Source organism: Podarcis filfolensis (assembly GCF_964270895.1).
Source record: "Podarcis filfolensis genome assembly, chromosome: 3".
In the NCBI taxonomy this organism is placed as follows: domain Eukaryota; kingdom Metazoa; phylum Chordata; class Lepidosauria; order Squamata; family Lacertidae; genus Podarcis; species Podarcis filfolensis.
Genome location: NC_139606.1, coordinates 26,925,171 through 26,948,003, shown reverse-complemented (window position 1 = coordinate 26,948,003; position 22,833 = coordinate 26,925,171). Strand labels below are relative to the sequence as shown.

The 22,833-nt window shown below is 41.7% G+C and overlaps 1 protein-coding gene and 2 long non-coding RNA genes across 7 annotated transcripts in view; 1 reads left to right on the top strand and 2 right to left on the bottom strand.

The window, feature by feature from the left end:
• PXDN (peroxidasin) overlaps window positions 1-22,822 on the top strand; it is a 73,136-nt gene extending 50,314 nt beyond the window's left edge. For 2 of the 3 annotated variants that reach the window (XM_083607052.1, XM_083607053.1), the window contains 8 exons: window positions 1,897-2,054; window positions 4,722-6,225; window positions 7,724-7,858; window positions 8,767-8,975; window positions 11,979-12,096; window positions 16,156-16,288; window positions 17,730-17,843; window positions 18,783-22,822. In XM_083607052.1, coding sequence (XP_083463178.1) covers window positions 1,897-2,054; window positions 4,722-6,225; window positions 7,724-7,858; window positions 8,767-8,975; window positions 11,979-12,096; window positions 16,156-16,288; window positions 17,730-17,843; window positions 18,783-18,908 — 2,497 coding nt within the window. In that variant the 3' untranslated portion in view covers window positions 18,909-22,822. The remainder of the gene's footprint in view (window positions 1-1,896; window positions 2,055-4,721; window positions 6,226-7,723; window positions 7,859-8,766; window positions 8,976-11,978; window positions 12,097-16,155; window positions 16,289-17,729; window positions 17,844-18,782) is intronic. The other variant, XR_014546464.1, reaches the window with a different exon arrangement.
• LOC310759880 lies at window positions 2,064-7,813 on the bottom strand. Of its 2 annotated transcripts, XR_014546603.1 has the most exons (4): window positions 7,715-7,813; window positions 7,336-7,452; window positions 6,704-6,842; window positions 2,064-3,062 (listed from the first exon to the last, which is right to left on the bottom strand). It is a non-coding gene; the product is annotated as an uncharacterized lncRNA (long non-coding RNA). The 2 variants fall into 2 exon arrangements; XR_014546604.1 differs by lacking the exon at window positions 2,064-3,062 and having other exon boundaries at window positions 6,605-6,842.
• LOC310759829 overlaps window positions 8,904-22,833 on the bottom strand; it is a 39,416-nt gene continuing 25,486 nt past the window's right edge. Inside the window, exons 2-4 of one of the 2 annotated variants that reach the window (XR_014546541.1) lie at window positions 12,017-13,790; window positions 11,365-11,486; window positions 8,904-9,002 (exon numbers count right to left, since the gene is read on the bottom strand). This is a non-coding gene — a long non-coding RNA (uncharacterized lncRNA). Of the gene's footprint in view, window positions 9,003-10,456; window positions 11,487-12,016; window positions 13,791-22,833 lie in introns of those variants that run through there. The other variant, XR_014546542.1, reaches the window with a different exon arrangement.

Here is a 22,833-nt window from a genome sequence, read left to right as displayed (position 1 = left end):
TGCGCTCTACGTGGGGCTGCCTTTGAAGGTGACTTGGAAACTACAACTAATCTGGTATGCAACAGCTAGACTGGTGGCTGGAAGTGGCTGCCGGGACCATATAACACCGGTCCGAAAGGATCTTCACTGGCTCCCAGTATGTTTCCAGGCACAATTCAAAGTGTTGGTGCTGTCCTTTAAAGCCCTAAACAGCCTCAGCCCAGCATACCTGAAGGAGCGTCTCTACCCCCATCGCTCAGCTCAGACACTGAGGTCCTCCTTGGAGGGTCTTCTGCTGGTTCCGTCACTGTGAGAAGTGAAGTTACAGGGAACCAGGAAGAGGGCCCCTCTCAGTAGTGGTGTCCTCCCTGTGGAATGCTCTCCCTTCAGATGTCAAGGAGATAAAGAATTACACAACTTTTAGAAGGCAGCTCTGTATGGGTAGGTTTTTAATGCTTGAGCCTAGGACTTGCCAGTCAGAAGGTTGGCGGTTCGAATCTCCATGATGGGGTGAGCTCCCGTTGTTCGGTCCCTGCTCCTGCCAACCTAGCAGTTCGAAAGCATGTCAAAGTGCAAGTAGATAAATAGGTACCACTCCGGCGGGAAGGTAAACGGCGTTTCCGTGCGCTGCTCTGGTTCGCCAGAAGTGGCTTAGTCATGCTGCCCACATGACTCGGAAGCTGTCTGCAGACACACGCCGGCTCCCTCGGCCAATAAAGCAAGATGAGCGCTGCAACCCCAGAGTCGGTCACGACTGGACCTAATGGTCAGGGGTCCCCTTTACACCTTTAAGCCACCCGGAGTGGTTGGGGATACCCAGCCAGATGGGTGGGTATAAATAATAAAACTATTACTATTATTATTAAATAACAAAAGTACTTCTTCATGCAGAACACATAGAGAACTCACTCCTACGGCTGCAGTTACATCCACCAACTTGGATGCCTTTAATGTAGGGTGAGATAAATTCATGAAGCACAAAGCCATCAGTGGCTGCTAGCCACAATGTCTGTACGCTACCTACATAGTCTGAGGCAGTATACCTCTGACTACCTGTTGCTGGAAATGCAAGATGGGAGAGTGCTACTGTCCTCAAGTCTTGCTTGTGGGCTTCCCATAGGCATCTGGTTGGCCACCGTGGCAACAGGATGCAGGAATAGATGGACCACTGTTCCATCCCATCAGGGCTCTCCTTGTGTTCCTATGTTCTCATGCCAAAGTACACTTGTCCCCTTTTGAAACAACACTAGCTTATTTTGGAAACAACTCTCCCAAGTTTTGAAGCATACTTTCAGGATCCCAGTTGTGCACATGTATAGCTTTCCACTCAAGTTTTTTGGAACTATTTCTCCCACCCCAGTGAGATGTTCTGGGGATTCTCCTGACCTCTCCCTCCCAAACACCCAATTTTGTGGGCCACATTGGGGGAGGGAAGAGAAGGGAAAGCCCCATTGCACAAATGAAAGTCTTTATCAAGGCTCTTGCTGATGAGGCTCATTAGCTGAGTCCTGCCCAATGCATGTGATGGAAACATTTTCTTAGATTTTGTATACTCCAGTCCACAGTGAATCTAGTGAAATGTGTCAACAAGGGGTTCTTTTCTCCTTGTTTCGTTTTGTGGTCGTGCAGCATGCTTGGCAGTCCTTACTCAACAAACGATGTGAAGTTGTCAGCTGCTGATACTTTATTTATTTATTTCTTGCTTGCCATTTGGGGGATAAGCAATCAAGGTATGTATTTATGAACGACTTGTTGCCGACGATTTAAAATAACAATTAGAGCTTTTATAGATCATAGTCTTAATATTAGTAACCAGTCAGCACATAGTGTTAAGGGCACAGCCGCTTTATCGCACACATCTGGATGGCTCTGTTTACCCTTTTACTTTTATGTCTTCTTCCTGTTTTCATCTATTAGCCGCCCTCGTTCTCCAAATGATCTGCTGGCCTTATTTCGATACCCAAGAGATCCTTACACTATTGAGCAAGCAAGAGCTGGAGAAATATTCGAAAGAACATTGCAGCTAATTCAAGAACATGTGCAAGATGGTCTGATGGTTGACCTAAATGGAACAAGTCAGTGCTTTTGCCTTGTGTGCTCTAATTATGCATGACATTAGCCTGGAGTGGCATAGTCCAGCGCTGTGTGCCTTATTGCCCAGGTTTTGGCCTCTTTGGCAGAAGCTTATATACAGATGTTGTGTGCTGTCACTGGGTGTAGAGTTATGTCATGTGTGTTATGCCATGTCCTGTGTTCTGTTGTGGGACTAGGAGTTGGTGGCCAGTTGTGGGTTGTGCGGTTTTTGTTTTCAAATCAGTTTAGTGGCAAACGTATCCCTCCTGTGAGTTCCATCGTTGGTATCAGGGCCAGATTCTAAAGGTGGATTTGGCAGGTGTGGACATGCCAGTCCCAGCTATGCCAGCTCCATTGCTAGATTTGAGCATCTCTGCCAGTGTACCACCTGTGACAGTGGCATGCCTTGTGTTCCTTGTTTGGCATAGTGGGCCTTCTCCACCTCCTCTGTCCTCTCGGCTGGTGTATCTTGAGCGTAGGGTTTTAGCTGTATATAATAAATAAAATGCACATCTGAAACCTTTTTTAAAAAAGTCTTGTGCCAGGAAGATGTCTCTGATCTAAACTGCTTCCGGCAAAGTGAAAAGCAATGGTGGTGAGCAACCTGGTTTCATTTTCCCTCCAGAAAAGGTGCTTTGGGGGTAAAATTAAATGTTCCATCACAAACATAAAGTGCTTGGGTGGGAAGAAAGTTGCGGTGGGTGAAGGAACAGGCTGGGAATTTGAAGCTAGGGTTCTTGAGCTGCAGGCTGGGGCTGAAATAGTTTGTGCCCCAAATGAAGGAATAGCCATTGACACATGGCATTGACACCGAACAGCTGAAAGGAGTGGTGTAGACTCCATGAGCTGGAATGAAGTATGTGAAACCTTTGTAAGTGCCTCAAATAGCACCTACACAACAGGTTAAATTCAAAAATAATATGTAGCAGGATTTTAAAAAATGTTTTCTCTCCCTCCCCCTGTTCTTCTCTTTCAATGTGTCTCTCTCCTCTCAAACTGCATACTTTATTCTGAAAGCAAAATGCAAATAGGATGTTTTAGCACCATAAAGGTTCATCCGAGGGTTTCACAAATGAAACACATATGACTTTTTACTTCTTTCCCTCCAATGTGGAATGCTGCTTGAGGATATGAGCAACTCTATCTCCACACTGCTTAAAGCGTGTTTTGTAATCACCTTTTCTGACAACGCCTAATAATTGCCCCGGTGGAATACCCATATCCTTAGTCTGAATGTATCAACATAAGCTAAAATCGCATTTGTAAAGCAATTATTTCATAATCCCTCCAAGGCCTTGTTTTTGGCAGTTATCTGTGCTTGAGGCATGTTGCAAAGTAGTTGGAAGCTACACTAAAATCTTAGTAAGGCAGAACAGCTAGGACTTGGCAGGTAATGAACTGCTGCAGCCAGGTTGATCATGTGAAAGGAAATACTTTTCCTTAGGATAGTTCTTCTGTTTTGAGTAATTGTGAGTTTTATTAAAGTATACTAAAAACTTAAACTCAAAACCCTGAACTCAGCACAAGGTTCTGTGCTTCATGGTTTTGAAACGTTACCAAATTTCTGCACATAATTCGGACTAAACAGATAATTTATACTGAGTCGTTTATTGTCTTGTTGCTTTCTCCAAATCCAGATCATGACTTTGACAATGTACATTTTGTGTGTGGAACTGTTGTGATATATTTGATTGCAGTCTTGTCGAAAAAACCATTTTCAAGTATAGTTGTGAATAAAATCCTAACATTTCTAGATTAAATATTATACAAAATAATTTTAATCATTCTTAAAATATAATTCACAAACAATTCTGGCAATAATACAATCATACTGGATACGGCTGAAATGAGCTTAGTTTTTTTCTTATTGTCGCTTTTTACGAATAAGCCTTGGCTTCTAACAGATGTTTGTTTGAGAGAAACAGGTTGCAAATTCTCATTCAAACATAACCCCTGAGCTGTTGCTCCCTGGTATGTTACCCTGCCCTACAAAGGAAGCAAAACAGGAATTGCTGAAGCTGCAGCTCATGCACAAATTAATTTCCATAACATTGTATTATGCCAGCATTATGTGCAACCAAGGGCACTGGTGGATCAGTTTTTTAAAATAAAAAAAAGTTTGTGATTAAGTTATTTGTAGCTTGTCTCCCATTACTTTAAGTAAGTTTTTTAAAAAAATACTACTAGGAAAAGAATAATTTTTGTGCTACCTCCTAAAGGTGATCTGCAACCCTACACCCACTTCCTCGTGTACTCAAGGGGGGGGCCTGTATTCTCAGTAATGACTGTGTGTGAAGTCAACTGGTTGATTAATAGATCAAGTAATGTCACACCTTTTGAGATATCGCAAGAGGGAGCATTCTAGCTTATGATATAATAAACAGAAGCTATCATTCATCATAGCTCCTGTGCCTTCTTTCCGAAAGAAAATGGCTATCTTTAATATTTTCTTTCCCGTTCCCTATTGCAGTAACACACCAGAACCAAAAGAGCCTCAAAAGGTAAAGAACTGTGCCCCTTAACTCACAGTACCCTGATTTAAAATGCCCCCCAACTAATTAGTTTATCAGTGTTGTAGATTTTACATGGTTAAAACTGATTAAAGCATTTTTATTTCCAGGACTTAAAAAGTATTTGATTCGTCCCTCTCTCTCTCTTATCTGTTTCAGGCTATCACTATAATGACCTTGTGTCCCCACAGTATTTGAATCTGATAGCTAATCTCTCAGGCTGCACGGCCCATAGGCGCGTGAATAACTGCTCAGATATGTGCTATCACCAGAAATACAGAACACATGACGGGACCTGCAATAACTTGCAGCATCCGATGTGGGGGGCCTCCCTGACAGCCTTTGAACGCTTGCTGAAGTCGGTCTACGAAAACGGATTTAATTTGCCAAGGGGCATTGGAGCTAACCGGCGTTATAATGGACACACACTCCCAATGCCACGCTTGGTTTCAACCACGCTGATCGGGACGGAAACAATAACCCCTGACGACCAGTTTAGCCATATGCTGATGCAATGGGGCCAATTCCTAGACCATGACCTGGACTCCACCGTTGCTGCTCTGAGTGAAGCCAGGTTTTCTGATGGCCAGCACTGCAGCTCCGTTTGTACAAACGACCCCCCGTGTTTCTCCATCATGGTGCCGCCCAACGACCCTCGAGTCAGGAACGGAGCGCGGTGCATGTTTTTTGTGCGTTCCAGCCCGGTGTGCGGAAGCGGCATGACTTCCCTTCTCATGAATTCGGTTTACCCACGAGAACAAATCAACCAGCTGACTTCCTATATCGATGCATCCAATGTGTATGGCAGTTCGGATCACGAGGCACAAGAAATCAGAGATTTGGCAAGCCACAGGGGGCTTCTGAGACAGGGCATTGTGCAGAGATCTGGGAAGCCTCTTCTCCCGTTTGCTACCGGCCCACCAACTGAATGTATGCGGGATGAGAATGAGAGCCCGATTCCTTGCTTCTTAGCTGGCGACCATCGCGCCAATGAACAGCTGGGACTCACCAGTATGCATACCTTGTGGTTCAGAGAACACAACAGGATTGCCACAGAGTTGCTGAAACTCAACCCACACTGGGACGGCGATACAATTTATCACGAAACACGCAAGATTGTGGGTGCAGAAATGCAACACATAACGTACAGCCACTGGCTGCCTAAGATTTTGGGAGAGGTAGGATTGAAGATGCTTGGCGAATATAAAGGTTACGACCCCAATATTAATTCTGGAATAACTAATGAATTTGCAACTGCCGCTTTTAGGTTTGGTCACACGCTGATCAATCCCATACTGTATCGGTTGGATGAAAACTTTGAGACTATTCCACAAGGCCACATACCTCTTCATAAAGCGTTCTTCTCCCCGTTTCGGATTGTAAACGAAGGAGGCATTGACCCGCTTCTAAGGGGTTTATTTGGTGTCGCTGGTAAGATGCGTGTAACGTCGCAGTTGCTCAATACGGAATTGACAGAGAGGCTTTTCTCCATGGCTCGGGCAGTAGCGTTAGATCTGGCCGCAATGAATATTCAAAGAGGTAGAGATCACGGAGTACCACCTTACCACGATTTTAGAGTTTACTGTAACCTTTCTTCGGCTCACACGTTTGAAGATTTGAAAAATGAAATCAAGAATCCTGACATCAGAGAAAAACTCAGGAGGTAAGTGTTAGATAGGTAAAGTAAAGGGACCCCTGACCATTAGGTCCAGTCGTGGCCGACTCTGGGGTTACAGTGCTCATCTCACTTTATTGGCCAAGGGAGCCGGCGTATAGCTTCCAGGTCATGTGGCCAGCATGACTAAGCCACTTCTGGCAAACCAGAGCAGCGCATGGAAACGCTGTTTACCTTCCCGCCGGAGCGATACCTATTTATCTACTTGCACTTTGACGTGCTTTCAAACTGCTAGGTTGGCAGGAGCAGGGACAGAGCAACGGGAGCTCACCCCGTCTCAGGGATTCAAACCACCGACCTTCTGATCGGCAAGCCCTAGGCTCTGTGGTTTAACCCACAGTGCCACCCGCGTCCCAAAGTGTTAGATAAATGTGACTTAAAATAAAAATGTACTTATTTGGTGGGAACTAAACATTCTTATTTCTTTAAACAAAAGCAATAAAGCTCTCAATTGTAAGTTATGCACTTTCAAAGGGTTGTATCCAACACTTCTGCTCACACAACAGGACTTTTCCTTCTCCTCCTCCTCTCCCTGCATGCTCCCCAGATCTGCTCCAGAGGATCTCCTGATTCTTTAGAAGAGCTTTTGAAGGTGTGTGATTGGGCTATAGGAGAGAGAAGAGGAGGAACCAGCAGCATTGGATACAACCCAGAATGTTTAATTTCATGGCAGTCTGTCAATATATTATATACACATATTTAAACTTGCATATGACACTACTGCCCTTAGACAAAACTAAGAATGCCTTTGTGCTATCTAGATAGATGGATTTATTTGATAGATTTGCTGAACCAACTAATGTTTAAAATGTTGGAGGTTACCTTCTGAGTTACAGCAAAGGTTTACATTACCTTGCTTTAGAAATCAGCTTTCAGAAGTCAAATGGAAATAAGGGCTCAAACCTGCCTGGAAGCTGTGCTGACTAATCCTACAGATGTGATCTCATCCTCGGTCTGGGGAAGGAACGACACTGTACACATCCAAGCAGTCAGCGAGTGCAGAAAAAAGGGGAATGGGAGCATTGGCTCAAATTAAGTCCTACATAAACACACAAGGGGAAGGCAACCAAAGTAAAAACCAGACTGCCATCTTTCTACCTCCAACTGTGTGACATTTCAGCTGTCATTCTTCAGAGTGGTATAAGGCTGAAATTGTGTGTACTGTATGATCTTCAATCATTTATCCTTTTTTTACTTTTTATTTCATATTCTTTACTGAAAAATATACAAAATTTTAGGTGCACAGAGTAAGACAAGACACAAAACAGAAGAAACAAGAAATAGTACACATGTAGAAAACAAAACACAACAACAACAAAAAAGATATTGTATACATTACAAAAAATGGGGGGGGGACTTCGTATTGTAGTTAACCAGTCCTTAATATAATATGGTATTTAGAAAATATGGTATATTTATGGAGAAATTTAACAATATTTGGAATTCATTTTTATAAATCCTCAATCATTCATCTTACTTTTAATAGGTTATATGGTTCACCACTGAACATAGATTTGTTTCCTGCTCTTATGGTGGAAGATTTAATTCCTGGTAGCAGATTGGGACCAACACTGATGTGTCTCCTGAGCACACAGTTTAAGCGTCTCCGAGATGGGGACAGGTAAGTTTTGGTAGAAAATAAAAAATAATTCAAAATGAATAATTTCACCATCTTAACAATAATCAGCTATAGTGACTGTGTATCCTCTTTGTCTCTTATAGTTAATTAGTCTTTCAGTTACCATACCAGGCTAGTATAGGAGGAAGAGTACCCTGTGGTAAAAATGTAGGAATTGGTTGGGGGTGGGTCAGATTTAGAAGTTGATTGTGCCAGATCCAGCCCCTGGGCCTTAGTTTGCCTACCTATGGTCTTAAAAGTGCTATTTTTCTAGAAAAAGAGGTCCTGGAGCTCACTATGAACACCTCCCTTATCATGGCAATGGCACTCACCTGAGAGATGCCGGAACTGAGTTCCGGCTGGGGAAAAAAGCCCTTGTCTTAAGCAATATAACACAGCTTCTCAGGTCTCTGATTAACTTGTTTAACAATACGAACACCAAAAAAGGGGCTAACCTCCCCTCTTCCACCATATAAGTGAAGTAAAACATGGAGCGGGTTTTTATTGAAATACTGTCAGCTCATTTCAGTGCATGTCTCACAAAGAACAGTAAGTAACTGACCACCATTTTGCAGTTATTTTAATGCTCAAGGCGATTTGCCTATCTTCTCGAAGGACAGACTAGTCCTGGTTTACTGGAATATTTTAATATATTGACATTGGGTTTTCATTTAAGGGTCGAAATGGCAGGTGAGCTAAGAAATACTCGTCATCAGGCGGTGGTGATTCGTGGAGGTGGAGTCCCATTGTGCAAGCATACCATGTTCCATGCATGCAACAACTTAGTTGACTCCCACCCACAGTCCTGATAATTGCAGAGTTTAATCCCATATTCCGATGGAATGTTCTATCCATATTTTTTTAACTGAAATTTGTCTAATGATTTATTCTTACTTTATGTGAGACTATAGGTTATGGCATGAGAATCCAGGTGTGTTTACTCCATCTCAGTTGACTCAGATCAAGCAGGCATCCCTTGCCAGAATTCTGTGTGACAATGGCGACAACATAACCAGAGTGCAACGTGATGTTTTCAGAGTGGCTGAGTTCCCACATGGATATGGAAGCTGTGATGAAATTCCTAAAGTAGATCTCAGGATGTGGCAAGATTGCTGTGAAGGTAGGTAGATACCCACACACAATTATTCTGAACAACAACAACAACAACAATTTTATTATTTATTGAATTTGTTTGCTTCAACATCCCTCCACTTCCAAAAGGCTACAGATAGTTAATGGTCAAAGGCTTGGTTATAGAGGTAAGTTTTTGCCTGGTGCTGAAAGATATATAATCATGGCACCAGGCGAGCATTCTACAGAAGAGGAGCCACCACAGTAAAGGACCATTCTTGTGTTGCCACCCTATGGTCCTCTGAAATAACTTCATTGATATTAGGCAGGGAAACAAGTTCAGGAATATAAGTTATCAAGTTCCTTTCTCAAAGCAACTGTGTAGATGTTCTAAGGCTTTTAATTGACCTAGGGACATAGGTTCAAATCCCTGCCCTGTCGGGAGATCTTTGAGAAGTGAGCATTCTCCCCTAGAATGACCATTCTAACCCAATCTTAAAAGGCTGGTGAGAAAGGATGAAAAATAAAACACCCATGCATGCCCTCCTTCCCCAATAAGGACATTTGAAGAAAGATGGAGTATCCATGTGATATACAAGTATTTAATAAGCACTGTGCTTTAGTGGCTCATATCTGGCAAAACCTAGACATCGTATTCATTATGCTTAATACATGTTCAGTTTGGACTGTAGCATGTGAGTATGCATTGGCTCACTTTGCCTGAACCTCATCTGCTCTCCTCAAGAGAAGTCTATGGCTAGCACTGTTTACAGTAAAGTTTATCCTTATCTCTTAGACAGTCATCCTGGTCAATTCCCCCTGGTCCCTTCCCAGACAAAACAATAACAGCAGTTGGGAAGGAGAGGAAGTGGCAGTTGTGAAAGCTCACTAGGAACAAGACAGGACTCATTGTCTCTTCTGCACTGGAATTTAGTTGGCGTGCGTGAAGTTTGTAGTCTCCTCCTGCCCCAACCTCTTCTCTTTTAGAGGCAGAAAGAAATGTAAATTCTATGAGCCCCAGTGGGAATAACAGCCCTCAGCATGATCAGGACCTCCATTTTCCATCAAGAAGAGGTCACCAGTGCCTACATTATCTCTAATGAACCTACACCACAGGTTGTTAAGTTGTGGGTGAACATATCAGACGACACAGCGATTCTTCAAACAGCTCTTGTTTATTCAGAGAACAGAACTGAGCTGAAGGGTTCCAGTCAGCCTGCTTATCTAGAGCTCCAGTACACATAATTGTAACAATTTTCTAAAACTATCCAATCACTGAACGTCACTTCCAATCCCTTATTTGCATAACTATCTCCAGTATCCCCCTGCTGGCCCAGGGTGAGAACTTCAGCACATAACACAGGTGGTTACCCCTCTCCCAAAGATTAAGGTTTTTGTTGGTTTAGGAAGAAGTAGGAAGAACTGGCAAGGGTGACACACTAGCAGAGGCCCACTTTGAGCTGCAGCTGAATTTGGAGGGGCCTAGCCCCTACTCTAAAGGGAGTGAGGATCTTCAAACCGTGGGTGAGGATCTTCAAACCGTGGGTATTTATATTTCAGGCTCTCCCAATTCCAAATTTGTTCCCATTGCACCCCTTTCTTCCTCAGCAGCTAATGGAAGTTTGAACTATTTTGAGACAAAGCAAGAAGAGGCTATTACACTTACAGACATTTTGTTCCTCTATATATTGAAATGAGAAACATTGCTCCTATTCTGCAAACAAGCACTTGTCAATCAAAATTTGACAGTTTGGCCAAGGTGTATACTATAAAAAGCTGCCCTTTTTATTGAGTCTTTATTATTGCAACACTACATAATAGAAAGTATCTCTTTTTATTATCCTTCCTGTTTTCCTTGCGCCTAAATACTTTTCCAGGATAGAGTTTAAATTATATTTGTTACTGAAATGTATCTCTTCCTGGAACGTTTAGCAAGTAGTAAAGCAGTGTAATAAAAAGAAAAACAAAGTGGCTCTTCCTCTGCATAATAACAAAACCCAAATACTTGTTTGACAAACCATTGCCGCCACAGAATTACTGTTTTAATCTGGTAAGCAAAGTAGTTTCTCTCCTTGTGTGTCTCTCTCAAAAGTGATTAATATTTCATCTTCCTTTTCTTCCAATACCCTTGACAGCTTTCTTGCCCTTTTGAGCTTTCCTGAAACGCACATCTTAAAGCATCAACATAAGCCAACCCTCTTAGACCACAGATTTGCATAGTGATGCCCCCTGAAAAAGGAATCTGTTCAAATCTTTCAGGCAGAGAACTTTGATGAACAAACCTCCTCTCTCAGCAGTAAATAGCACATCACTAACATTCTCTTCCACTCTCAGCCAGCAAATCTACTGTAGGAAAGCTTTCCACAACCCTAGTGTGAGTTCCCATACTATTCACCACCCCTGTCTTCCCATCTCTTAAGGGGTAAAGCATATACCACCTGCAAACAGCTGCCTACCTCGGCCTCCAATGTATAATCAAACTTCCTGTAGATGTTTAATTTCACTGTAAGTGAAGTTTCTCTCTCTCTGTATGTCTCTCAGAGAGGTACTTGATATTTCACTAAAAGATTTTAGGGAAGAGGTTATTTTGAGCTTTTCCATACAGTTTTCCAAGCCAGAAAATTAAAAAGCCAATTACAGTTTACTGGGCACAATAGGTAAAGGGTAAAGGGACCCCTGACCATTAGGTCCAGTCGTGGCCGACTCTGGGGTTGTGGCGCTCATCTCGCTTTATTGGCCGAGGGAGCCGGCGTACAGCTTCCGGGTCATGTGGCCAGCATGACTAAGCCGCTTCTGGCGAACCAGAGCAGCGCACGGAAACGCCGTTTACCTTCCCACCGGAGCGGTACCTATTTATCTACTTGCACTTAGACGTGCTTTTGAACTGCTAGGTTGGCAGGAGCAGGGACCGAGCAACGGGAGCTCACCCCATCGCGGGGATTCAAACCGCCGACCTTCTGATAGGCAAGTCCTAGGCTCTGTGGTTTAACTCACATGTCTTTAAAATCCGAAAACTTGTTCATAAACCCCATAACATTCTGTTCAATTTCAGACTGTAGAACTAGAGGACAATTCAATGCATTCTCTTACCACTTTCGAGGAAGACGTTCCCTTGATTTCAGTTTCCGTGAAGACAAGCCATCAAAGCACATGAAAATGTCAAAAACAAGGTAAAGGTTTTATTCATTCATTCATTCATTCATTCATTCATTCATTCATTTATTTTTAAAAATGACAATATGTAAACATGCATGTTATTACTGAGGCACAGAAGTCTTTGGACACCTCCCAAACATTCTGCTGCAAGTCTTTATTTTGTCCTTCAGCACATGAATTTTAGGAATGTGGCCGTATCTTATCAGCTAGGAGGTCGTATGTCTTACTCGTTTCCAAAAGTTGCATTCCTTTTATTTCAAGAGCTTCATAATTAAATAGCTTTAGAAAGAAATCTTTCTTGGCTACTGCATCACAAGCAATCATTCAGAATCCCAGACTTGTTTTATCTTACATAGGAAAAAGAATTCGGGGCAAATGCATGGTTATTCAGATTGCAAGGTTGGATACCTTGTGTGATCCAAAATGCGGTCATTTTTTGCGCTGTTGTATTTTTTATGGGTTGCTATCCTTCCAGAGATTCATGCACTGAGTGCCAGACTACTATTCAAAATCATTTTGATAAGACCAAGTGGATTGTGAATCATACAACAAAGGTGTGTTATCTCCAGTGCTGTTTAATATCTACAAGAAGCCATTAGGAGTGGTCATTAGGCGTTTTGGAGCGAGGTGTCATCAGTATGCTGATGACACTTGGCTCTTGGCTCTAGTTATCCATAGCATCTTACGAGGGAGATAACTGGGGAAGCCTCAGTAATGAGGAGCAACAAACATGTCAGAATATCATGTTAGGAACAGGATTATTGGATTCTTTAATTAATACAATTCCAGTTCTAAAGAAAATAACATTTATTTTTAAAGAATCTTGTATGTCCTACTAATGTACAGGGCTTTTAATCATAAAAATCCTGAACAGCTTTGCTAATCCAAGTGTACTTTTTCCACCTAGGATGATAGATGGGCCTTCCTAGGACTATGACGTCATGCCTTCAGTGCATAGGCAAAGTAATTTATGAGTTGCATCAACAACACACCTAAATTACATTTTGGCTTTTCCTTCTCTCCTCCTGGTTTTTTTCTCTGAGCAGGAGGATGCGAGCATGATGTAAATATCTTAGGAAGTTGAAGTGTATGGTTCTTGTCATTTTGGTAGGTGGGAGAGATGCTTAAAAATGTGTGTGGTACACACTGTAACGGTCTCAGATTTGTAAAATAGTCTGTAGTTTGCAAAACCTGTAATGGGATACCATGCTTGGAAATTAGCCAGTATGAATGTCTGCTGGAGTTTCATATTTTATCGTTTAAAAACCCTGATCTAAGACAATCATCACCAAGTCTTTAATCTTCCATTTGTTTACGAGTCAGTCTTTTAACATATGCTTATTTCTAGTGAGAGGCATTTAAAAACATGCAAAGGTAATAAAAATGGGGAGGGGGGACTGTGCATGTTTCAGCACTATGAAACAACAATAAACAAGGGTTAAAATTAATATGATGCACTTCTTAACGTATAATAAAAATACTATTAAATAATTGAAAATTTTATTTAAAAAAGCAGGGAAGACCAAAAAAACAACAGCAACCCTGGTTTTTGCCTTTTAAATGCTACCGTTTTATATACTTCCATCAGCTGCAAAGAGATGGAAAGAGGTCAGGTTCTTCGTTGTATTTATTATTACCTTTAGAAGCAGTATGCATCTGCAGAGTAGAAATTCCTGCTCTGCTGTTTCCAGGATACACTATTCTGTGACTGGGAATATAAAATTTTTGTTTGTTTAGTCGTGTCCGACTCTTCGTGACCCCATGGACCAGAGCACGCCAGGCACTTCTGTCTTCCACTGTCTCCCGCAGTTTGGTCAGACTCATGTTTGTAGCTTTGAGAACACTGTCCAACCATCTCGTCCTCTGTCGTCCCCTTCTCCTTGTGCCCTCCATCTTTCCCAACATCAGGGTCTTTTCCAGGGAGTCTTCTCTTCTGATGAGGTGGCCAAAGTATTGGAGCCTCAGCTTCACGATCTGTCCTTCCAGTGAGCACTCAGGGCTAATTTCCTTAAGAATGGATGTGTTTGATCTTCTTGCAGTCCATGGGACTCTCAAGAGTCTCCTCCAGCACCATAATTCAAAAGCATCAATTCTTCGGCGATCAGCCTTCTTTATGGTCCAGCTCTCACTTCCATACATCACTACTGGGAAAACCATGGCTTTAACTATACGGACCTTTGTCGGCAAGGTGATGTCTCTGCTTTTTAAGATGCTGTCTAGGTTTGTCACTGCTTTTCTCCCAAGAAGCAGGTGTCTTTTAATTTCGTGACTGCTGTCACCATCTGCAGTGATCATGGAGCCCAAGAAAGTAACATCTCTCACTGCCTCCATTTCCTCCCCTTCTATTTGCCAGGAGGTGATGGGCCCAGTGGCCATGATCTTGGTTTTTTTGATGTTGAGCTTCAGACCATATTTTGCGCTCTCCTCTTTCACCCTCATTAAAAGGTTCTTTAATTCCTCCTCACTTTCTGCCATCAAGGTTGTGTCATCTGCATATCTGAGGTTGTTGATATTTCTTCCGGCAATCTTAATTCCGGCTTGGGATTCATGCAGCCCAGCCTTTCGCATGATGAATTCTGCATATAAGTTAAATAAGCAGGGAGACAATATACAGCCTTGCCGTACTCCTTTCCCAATTTTGAACCAATCAGTTGTTCCATATCCAGTTCTAACTGTAGCTTCTTGTCCCACATAGAGATTTCTCAGGAGACAGATGAGGTGATCAGGCACTCCCATTTCTTTAAGAACTTGCCATAGTTTGCTGTGGTTGACACAGTCAAAGGCTTTTGCATAATCAATGAAGCAAAAGTAGATGTCTTTCTGGAACTCTCTAGCTTTCTCCATAATCCAGCACATGTTTGCAATTTGGTCTCTGGTTCCTCTGCCTCTTCTAAATCCAGCTTGCACTTCTGGGAGTTCTCGGTCCATATACTGCTTGAGCCTTCCTTGTAGAATTTTAAGCATAACCTTGCTAGCATGTGAAATGAGTGCAATTGTGCGGTAGTTGGAGCATTCTTTTAAATATATATTCTTTTCAAATATATGGATATTTAATATAAAATTAAATATCCATATATCTTCTAAAGAATAACAGGGTCATTCTACACCTTAATGATGTAACATCTTTCCATGGTGAAGTGTAAAGACTTAGTGAGTAATGGCTGAAACGATGTTGCTTTGGTCAACCTTTTCAGATTGTTTCAAGCCTATGCTCTTCTCCAACCCTCCTGCAATACAAAGGGGTCAGTTTTTAGCATTCAAGTACAATGGGGATGTTAGGACTGAATCCTACACTGTGCTGTTTTTCCCTTCAGCGCCAATCTCCTTCTTTCATTAAGTGTTGCTTTAGTTTTCTTTGTAAGTAAAACTGAGATTCTGTTGGAAGAGGAAATAGTAATTCTGCTACATAGGTCACATTTTATACACTGGAGAATAATAATGCATGTGTTCACTTGTTGCTGTAGACTTTTAAATCTGCATTCTCTTTCCTGATCTTGGCTGGCTTTCTCATCCTTATCTCAAGTAACATGGGGAGGAGAGAGGATTAAAGCACTTTATTAGACTGCTAGCCTTCTGATTTTTTTGGAATGTATTACTGGCATTTATTTTACCGGTAAGTCTGCAGAATGTAAAGCTCAATAAAGGGAACACCTGCCAATCAGCATATTCTTTTTTTCTGCATGCGGTAAAGTTTATGCCAAGTTTCACATCGTGAAAGAATTCTGTTACAGCAGCAACACCTATTTCAAAAACATATTGAGGAGAAAGCAGTTGCCATCTGGTCTTCACTATGTGGAGTCTAAGAACTTTTAATGACTATATCAACTCTGCATCTCATTCAGCACCAAAGGGTCACCATTGCAAATCATAACCGTTGTGGAAAGTTCCTAATTCTTTTCTGCCATTGCTAGATCCTCCATTGTGTGTCTGCAAGGGATTGAAACACCTAAGCCTAATTTGTACAGCATAAGCATACTAGTAAACTAACCTTCTTTATAGAAACGTCTACGTATCAAAAAAGAAATGGGTTGCCCCTCCTGCTTAATATACTGGTTAACTTTTTGTCGTTGCAGTTCTGCAAGGGAGAATAAATTCTCTAACCTCACCATCTCATCCTTTGACGAGCGCAAGAAAGCACCCGTCATGAATGACTTCAAAGAATTTGTTGGTGACATGCAAAAAACTATCACAGACCTCAGAAAACAGGTGAACATAAAAAAGGTTCTTCAGATAATATTAGAAAGTGTTTCAGCAGTATAATCCCATACATGTCTGATCAGAAGTAAGTCTCATGAGTCCAATGGGGCTTACACCCAGGTAAGTGGGGGGAGAGTTACTGTCTTAAGCACTCTGCTCATTGTATGAAAGAGTGCATGGTTAGGGTTGAAAATATGCTATCGGCACCCACTGCGGAGTGGGTTGGGAGTTGCACACAGGAAAAACAATTTACTGGTGGTCTGGTTGACCCTCTGGAATGGCATAGAAGGTGGCACGAGAGTGGTGAAAGGAATTGGTAAAAGAACAGTTTCCCCCCACTGAATTAAAGGCCCTTCCACTCATTGAAGGAATCCTTGTGGCAGTGGAAGCATTTTTAAGATCCAGGTAGGGGTGTGTGTGTGTGTGTGTGTGTGTGAGAGAGAGAGAGAGAGAGAGAGAGAGAGAAGGAACACTTGTGCATTAAGACTAGCACTTGTAGTTGAGATACAAGGAAGTGCAGAGAGAGAGAGAGAGAGAGAGAGAGAGAGAGAGAGAAAAGGATTCCCACAGGGCTTTGTGAGGGTGGCGGAGAACTATGAATGTTGCTTTGAGCTCCTCATAATGAAGGCTGGATATACATACAGTAAATATGTAACTTCATTGTGCTCAACACTGGACATCTCAAATCCATCTCTTGGCTTCCATCTCTTGAAGTGAGTAGGATATCTTCAATTACACACATATGCCCTTTCATGTGTGAATACATGCCATCAACAAGCAGCAAATCTTGGACCTAGAACAGTGGTTCCCTAACCTTTTCAGGCCATCACCTGCTTGGTTCCATAACCTCATCCCTCAGTGCCCCCTACCCTATAAAAAGCATTGTTCAGAATGGTCTTTTGCATATGATAACACATCAAAATTCAAAACAGTAGCAATTAATTGCACATTTATCCAAAATCCAATATAGTTCAAAAAATTCAACAAAATTGATTAACTTGATCTAGTATTACCAGGTTTTCAAAGTATCATAGTCATTTATACCTCTTACTGCCCCCTTGCCTCTTAGAGCGCCCCCCCTTAGGTAATCCCACTGCCCTCCAGGGGGCAGTACCACCCACTTTGAATGAATGAATTGATTTATTACTGTCACAGACCAGAAATATCCACTTTGGAAACTACCAGACTATAACTTCCACTTGACCCCATTCACTCCAGTAGCAGAGCTTTTTGACAGTCAAGTGAAATGTGACATCAAATGCAGACCTTCAGCCTCCACAACCAGCCAGGAACCCTATTGGACTGCATCTCTCAGTGAAACAAACTAGATACAATTTGAGTACTTAAGAGAAGGCTGTGTTTCTGTGGTTTTACTGGCTTGCATACAGAAGGTAATGGGAACGCTTTTAGTATACAGATAGCTAAACAAGGATTTCCTGCCTTTCTTCAGATAAAGAAACTTGAATCACGGCTCAGTAGATCTGAATGCACTGACGAAAAGGGTAAATCTTATTCCAGTAACGAAACCTGGAAAAAAGACCCGTGCACCACGTGCGAATGCAAAGTGAGTAATCAGAATATTCGTTTTCATGGTTTTAACATGGCGTCTCCACACTTACCTAGACATGGCTCACTGTGTTCAGTGGGGCGTATTTCCAAGCAAGCATGAATAGGGTTCCAACATCATACTGATTTTGCAGTGTGCTTAATTGTAAATAAAGGTAATTGCCATTGCAGTTTTTGCACTTGCAAACTGAAGAAGTGATTTGTGCATGCAGGAGTGAATAACGAATACAGCTGGAACTCTGATTGCTGTTTTGGCCTCAACAGTTTTCACTGCCAGCAAGACAAGCTTCTGTTCAGTCAGTCTACTGGCTTGTCTTCTCACCAAAGGAGCTACTGCCAGAACAGTATGGAAATGGGCACAGAAATTGGCTTCCTAAGAATCCCAGCTTTATTTTATTTTATTTTGAAGAGCCAGCCCTTAGTTCTTACAGCTGCAAAATGTTTTGAGCAATGCCTGCTAATGTTTCAGAAACCAAAGGCATGGTTGAAATTTGCTAGTGTGGTTTGGGTAGGGCCTGGCTAGAGGAGTTTCCTACCCCTTCCCCAAACTAGTGAAATCTGGTAATGCAGATTACTGAATAAACAGTGCAGAAGATTCCTGAAATTTCTTCCAATTTAACTCAAATTACACAATTCATACAATTCAAACTCTTGAAGATTTTTCAGGATAAGCTAGCTATTATCTCTATGTCCATTGGACTGAAGAGAGTCTAATACATTGAAGTGTGGGTTAGGGACAATAACTTTAAACAGTGCTGACATTAATAACCATTAGATTAAATGTGGGTTCTGTGGTAGAAAACTTATTAAATTAGCGAACTTAGTAGCTCATGGCATAATGCCAGTTGTGGGAGGATATTTGCTTAATAATGTCACTGGCTATTGAACACTTTATTAGGATGTGTGCTAAGCTGTTGCTATAATTTTCCTAACACAGGTTGGCCAGATAACCTGCTATGTGGAATCGTGTCCACCGAATGATTGTGCAACACCTGTGAAGCTTAAAGGAGTTTGCTGTCCTGTCTGCTTAAAACAAACTGTTAGCAAGGAAAATAAGCTCTAAGCCTGCTTTGCAATGGTCACAATACCACAAGTCATATGGATATCTGCTGATGGCAAAATACAGGTAACATTAGGCATAAAACCACAACAGGACGTTTTCAGGACAGCATTCAAATGATGGTGTAACAATGTAAGGAAATGTATTATTTTACATGCTTGCCCACTGAAAAACCACCGTGTAAAAGTATTGAAAGGGAATACACAGGACAGGACAGGACAGGACAGGACAGGACAGGACAATCTTCTCAGGTTCAACAAACTGAAAACTTGGTGCTACTTTTTAAAGACTCCTTTGCCAAGTGGTTTTGAGTCTTATTAGGCTGGCTTTTATTTCTCCATACACTGGCCAAAGGAAGTCAGGAGCCATTTATTAGGACGAAGAGGGCCACAGCTTTTGTTTTTAAAATACTGTGCGGCCCAGTGTTGATAGTCTAGCTTGCCTTCTGTCAAATACCTTGATGGAGCTAGTTTGTCTTTCTGAGACCCATAGTCTACTTATTTAGCTACTCACATCATGTCTTTACAGCATTCACTCAGTATTTGCTCAATATTCTGTGGCAGTGCCAATTCTAAAGGAGGATGAGGGTGGAGAACACAAATTTTGCTGTGGTTTTCTCCCGCATCTCTTTGCAGTATTAATATTCTGTCCTATCCACTGTCCACAGTTGCCCTTCTTTATTTCTCTGTTCAATACCTAGGAGATGATCAGAAATCATAGGCATAAAATATGTGTTCAGCCTTGCACTGTGTAACGTAATTCGAAAGTCTGTGTACTCATGAAAGAGAAGGCACTGCTGCAAGACAACAGCAATAACAAAAAAAGAGGCTGCTCTGACTACTGCACATTGAGCTAAACCTGAGATAGGACTTACCTGACTTTCTGGACACTTCTGGCCTCATTTGCAGTGTTTGCCCTTGAGAAAATATTGTTTGGATTGGACCATAGAGGGTTCCTACTGCTTATCTGATGTAATAAATGGGATAAAATGCCCAACCCCTCCAGCACTGCAAACCATAGGACACTGAAGCAGTACAGTAATAGCAAATCCTCTTATCAGAGCTTAATTTCTAGGGGTGGGGAAATACATTCTAGAACGCAGATTTCCAAAAGCACCATCGTCCCATCTGGAACATTTAATGCCTGGGATATTTTTTCTAGAAAAAGAGGTGCCGGAACTCACCATGAACGCCTCCCTTGTTCACTTAAAATGCCAATGGCACCCACCTGAGAGGTGCTGGAACTTGAGTTCCAGCTGGAAAAAAAACCCCTGCATATAGAGATTCTCTGTAGTTACTCAGTGGTAACATTTCCACCTGTTCCAAGATTGCTTTCCCCTGGAATACTTTGGAGACGTATACCAATATTAAGGGGAAATCCCTGAAATTGGGATGTGAGGCAAAGACTGCCCAATGGGGTCTGTGCATCCTGACTTGCCATAGAATACTAAATTCCTGTTGCAGTGGTAGAAAAATCATGTGCAAGAGGAAATAAAATGGGAGACATGGGGGGGCATATCTAACTGACTGGCAACAGTGAACAGAAGCCCTCCATGCTGCAACCTTTTGTTTTTAATACGATGCCCTCTAATTTTGGAGTCATTTTGCTCTTAAAAAGCATAGCTGAATGGGCATCCCCTCCCCCCACCCCCAAGAATCAGACCTATGTCAGATTCACTCTCGATTTAGGTCCTGCATTGTGCCTGAAGCTGCCACATGTCTTCCCAGGGAGACACCTTTCCCCTTTACTAGCTGCCTGTCAGTGAATTTGGATTATCTTGGAATCAAGGTACAAGGATTGTGAAAGCTTCATTAGTCCTATTTCTGCTGCCTTGTGTGGTTGTTAAAAAGTGTATCGTTCCCCAGCATCTTATTTCTCAAGGGTACGGTGTACGCATCCTCTTCTATCTTCTAGTATAGTATTCCATGGTATTGTCATGGAATGTGAAAGTAAAAACAAAGGTGTGCAGATAGAAAAGGGCAGGCCCATTTAAACTAAGGGGGTGGAGAAATTATAGTGAAGCACAGCTTAGTGAAGGGCACTAAATGACACCTACCTACTGAATTGTTCTAAAAAACTTGCTCCTGTAGATCTGTTCCTAAGCTGTACCATGGCGTGATTTGTGAAAAACCCATCCGACAGAAGGCCTACCAAATAGAGATTAGCTGTTCCTTTACAAACTTTATTTTAAAAATATGGTTTCATTTAAGGGTTTTTTTTCCATAATGCATAGTGCCTGTTTCCCGCCCCGCCCCCATAGTCCTTGTGTCAAAATCATGTTGTTGATTACTTTTTTGTGAATCTGTGTGCCCAGTTAAGAGGTAAAAAAAAGCACTGTCGAATGTACGTCTACAATAACTTGCCATTGTTTACCTTTGTATTTTCAACTTTGCCTCTTTATAACCAACATGTATTATTACATACAGTGAAGGAAAACTCTCATACCTCATTTGACAGACATGTTTGGTTTCTTAAATGGTGCTTTTCCAGAAAACAAGTCTTAATTCCCTGGAATATAGCAGTGTTCTTCAAGTCCTGACACACTCACTCTCTTTTCTAACCAATGCTAAAGACAAAGTCACTGATTGCTAAGTTAAATCATTAGGATTTAAGGATCAGGGACTTAAAAAAGCAATGCCATATCGAAAAAGAGGGGAGGGGGCAAATACAGGAACCTTTTCAACTTGCTTAATAATTTTGTTTGATAACACAGAAGTGCATTAAATAAAGCCAGTCTAATAATATTTTGGTACATCAGCTCCCTCGCATAAATCATTTCCTATCTATCATATTGTGCATTGCCAAATTAGCCAAGAAACCTGTTTGATGGAGACAGCAACTGTGTCTCTATATGGTGGTGGTAAGCAAAATGGAGTGCATACAGCATCATGATTGCAATCCTAACACACACTTACAGAGCAATCATAACCAGACCAGGGACAATAGGAGCCTGAGAGCCAAAGCCCTACCAGCCAGGATGGAAAGCTGAAGATGGGGTTGGGTTTTTTTTTTTACATTTTTTTGCTGTTCCACTGCCAAGGCTGGAATAGCTGAGGAGCTTAAAACTAGGCTGCCGAGGGTTCTGCGGGCTTTGGATCCCAAAGATTCAAAGTTTCTGGCACCTTGGTTTGAAATTCCCTGTTTCAGGACTTATTGGCAGCATACCAACCTCTGCTACAAATGGACATACACACAACGTAAGTGGACAGAGCCCTGCACTCTATCTTAAATCGCTAACTAACGGGGATGGGATTGGATTGCAGTCTATGAAGACTCCATGAAACACAGCGGGACTTACTTCTGAGTAAACATGCACAGGTTTGTACTGTGAGGCAATTTCATACACAAATATTTGGCTTTGTGCCATTACAGCAAAATACCTATTTTTATGTGTTATATTTAAATTTGGAGTTTAATTCTTAAGGTCTTTCAGTGCACGAAAATATTTTGCTTTATTGAAAATCCAGATCCCAGCTGTGCTTTCCAAGCTGCTATCTAAAATTCTTACAAACTTGGACAGATTTCGAAACAAGGGCTAGAACGATAACAAGCATATTGGTGGCTAGAGGAAGTTTTTTAATGTTACCAGTCACCCTTAATTTTCTATTCTGTATTGTTTTAAAAGAGGGGAGGGGAAAAACCTGCTCAGGTATTTTAGGTTGTAATGCTATAACCACATACCTGAGAGTAAGCCCCATTAAATTCAATGGGTCCTACTTCTGTATACAATTGTAGTGTCGGCCACTTTAGTATTTTCCATGTATTCATTAACCAAATATACCTCTGTTTTCCCTTGTTAAATAAAGCAGATATCTAATCAGTATTTGCCAAATTAGTATGTAAAATTATACAGATTCCAGCATTTATTACCACTAAACCTCTGGTGGTAAACTGGATTAGGAAATAGGTCTCTTTTTTTTTTTAATTC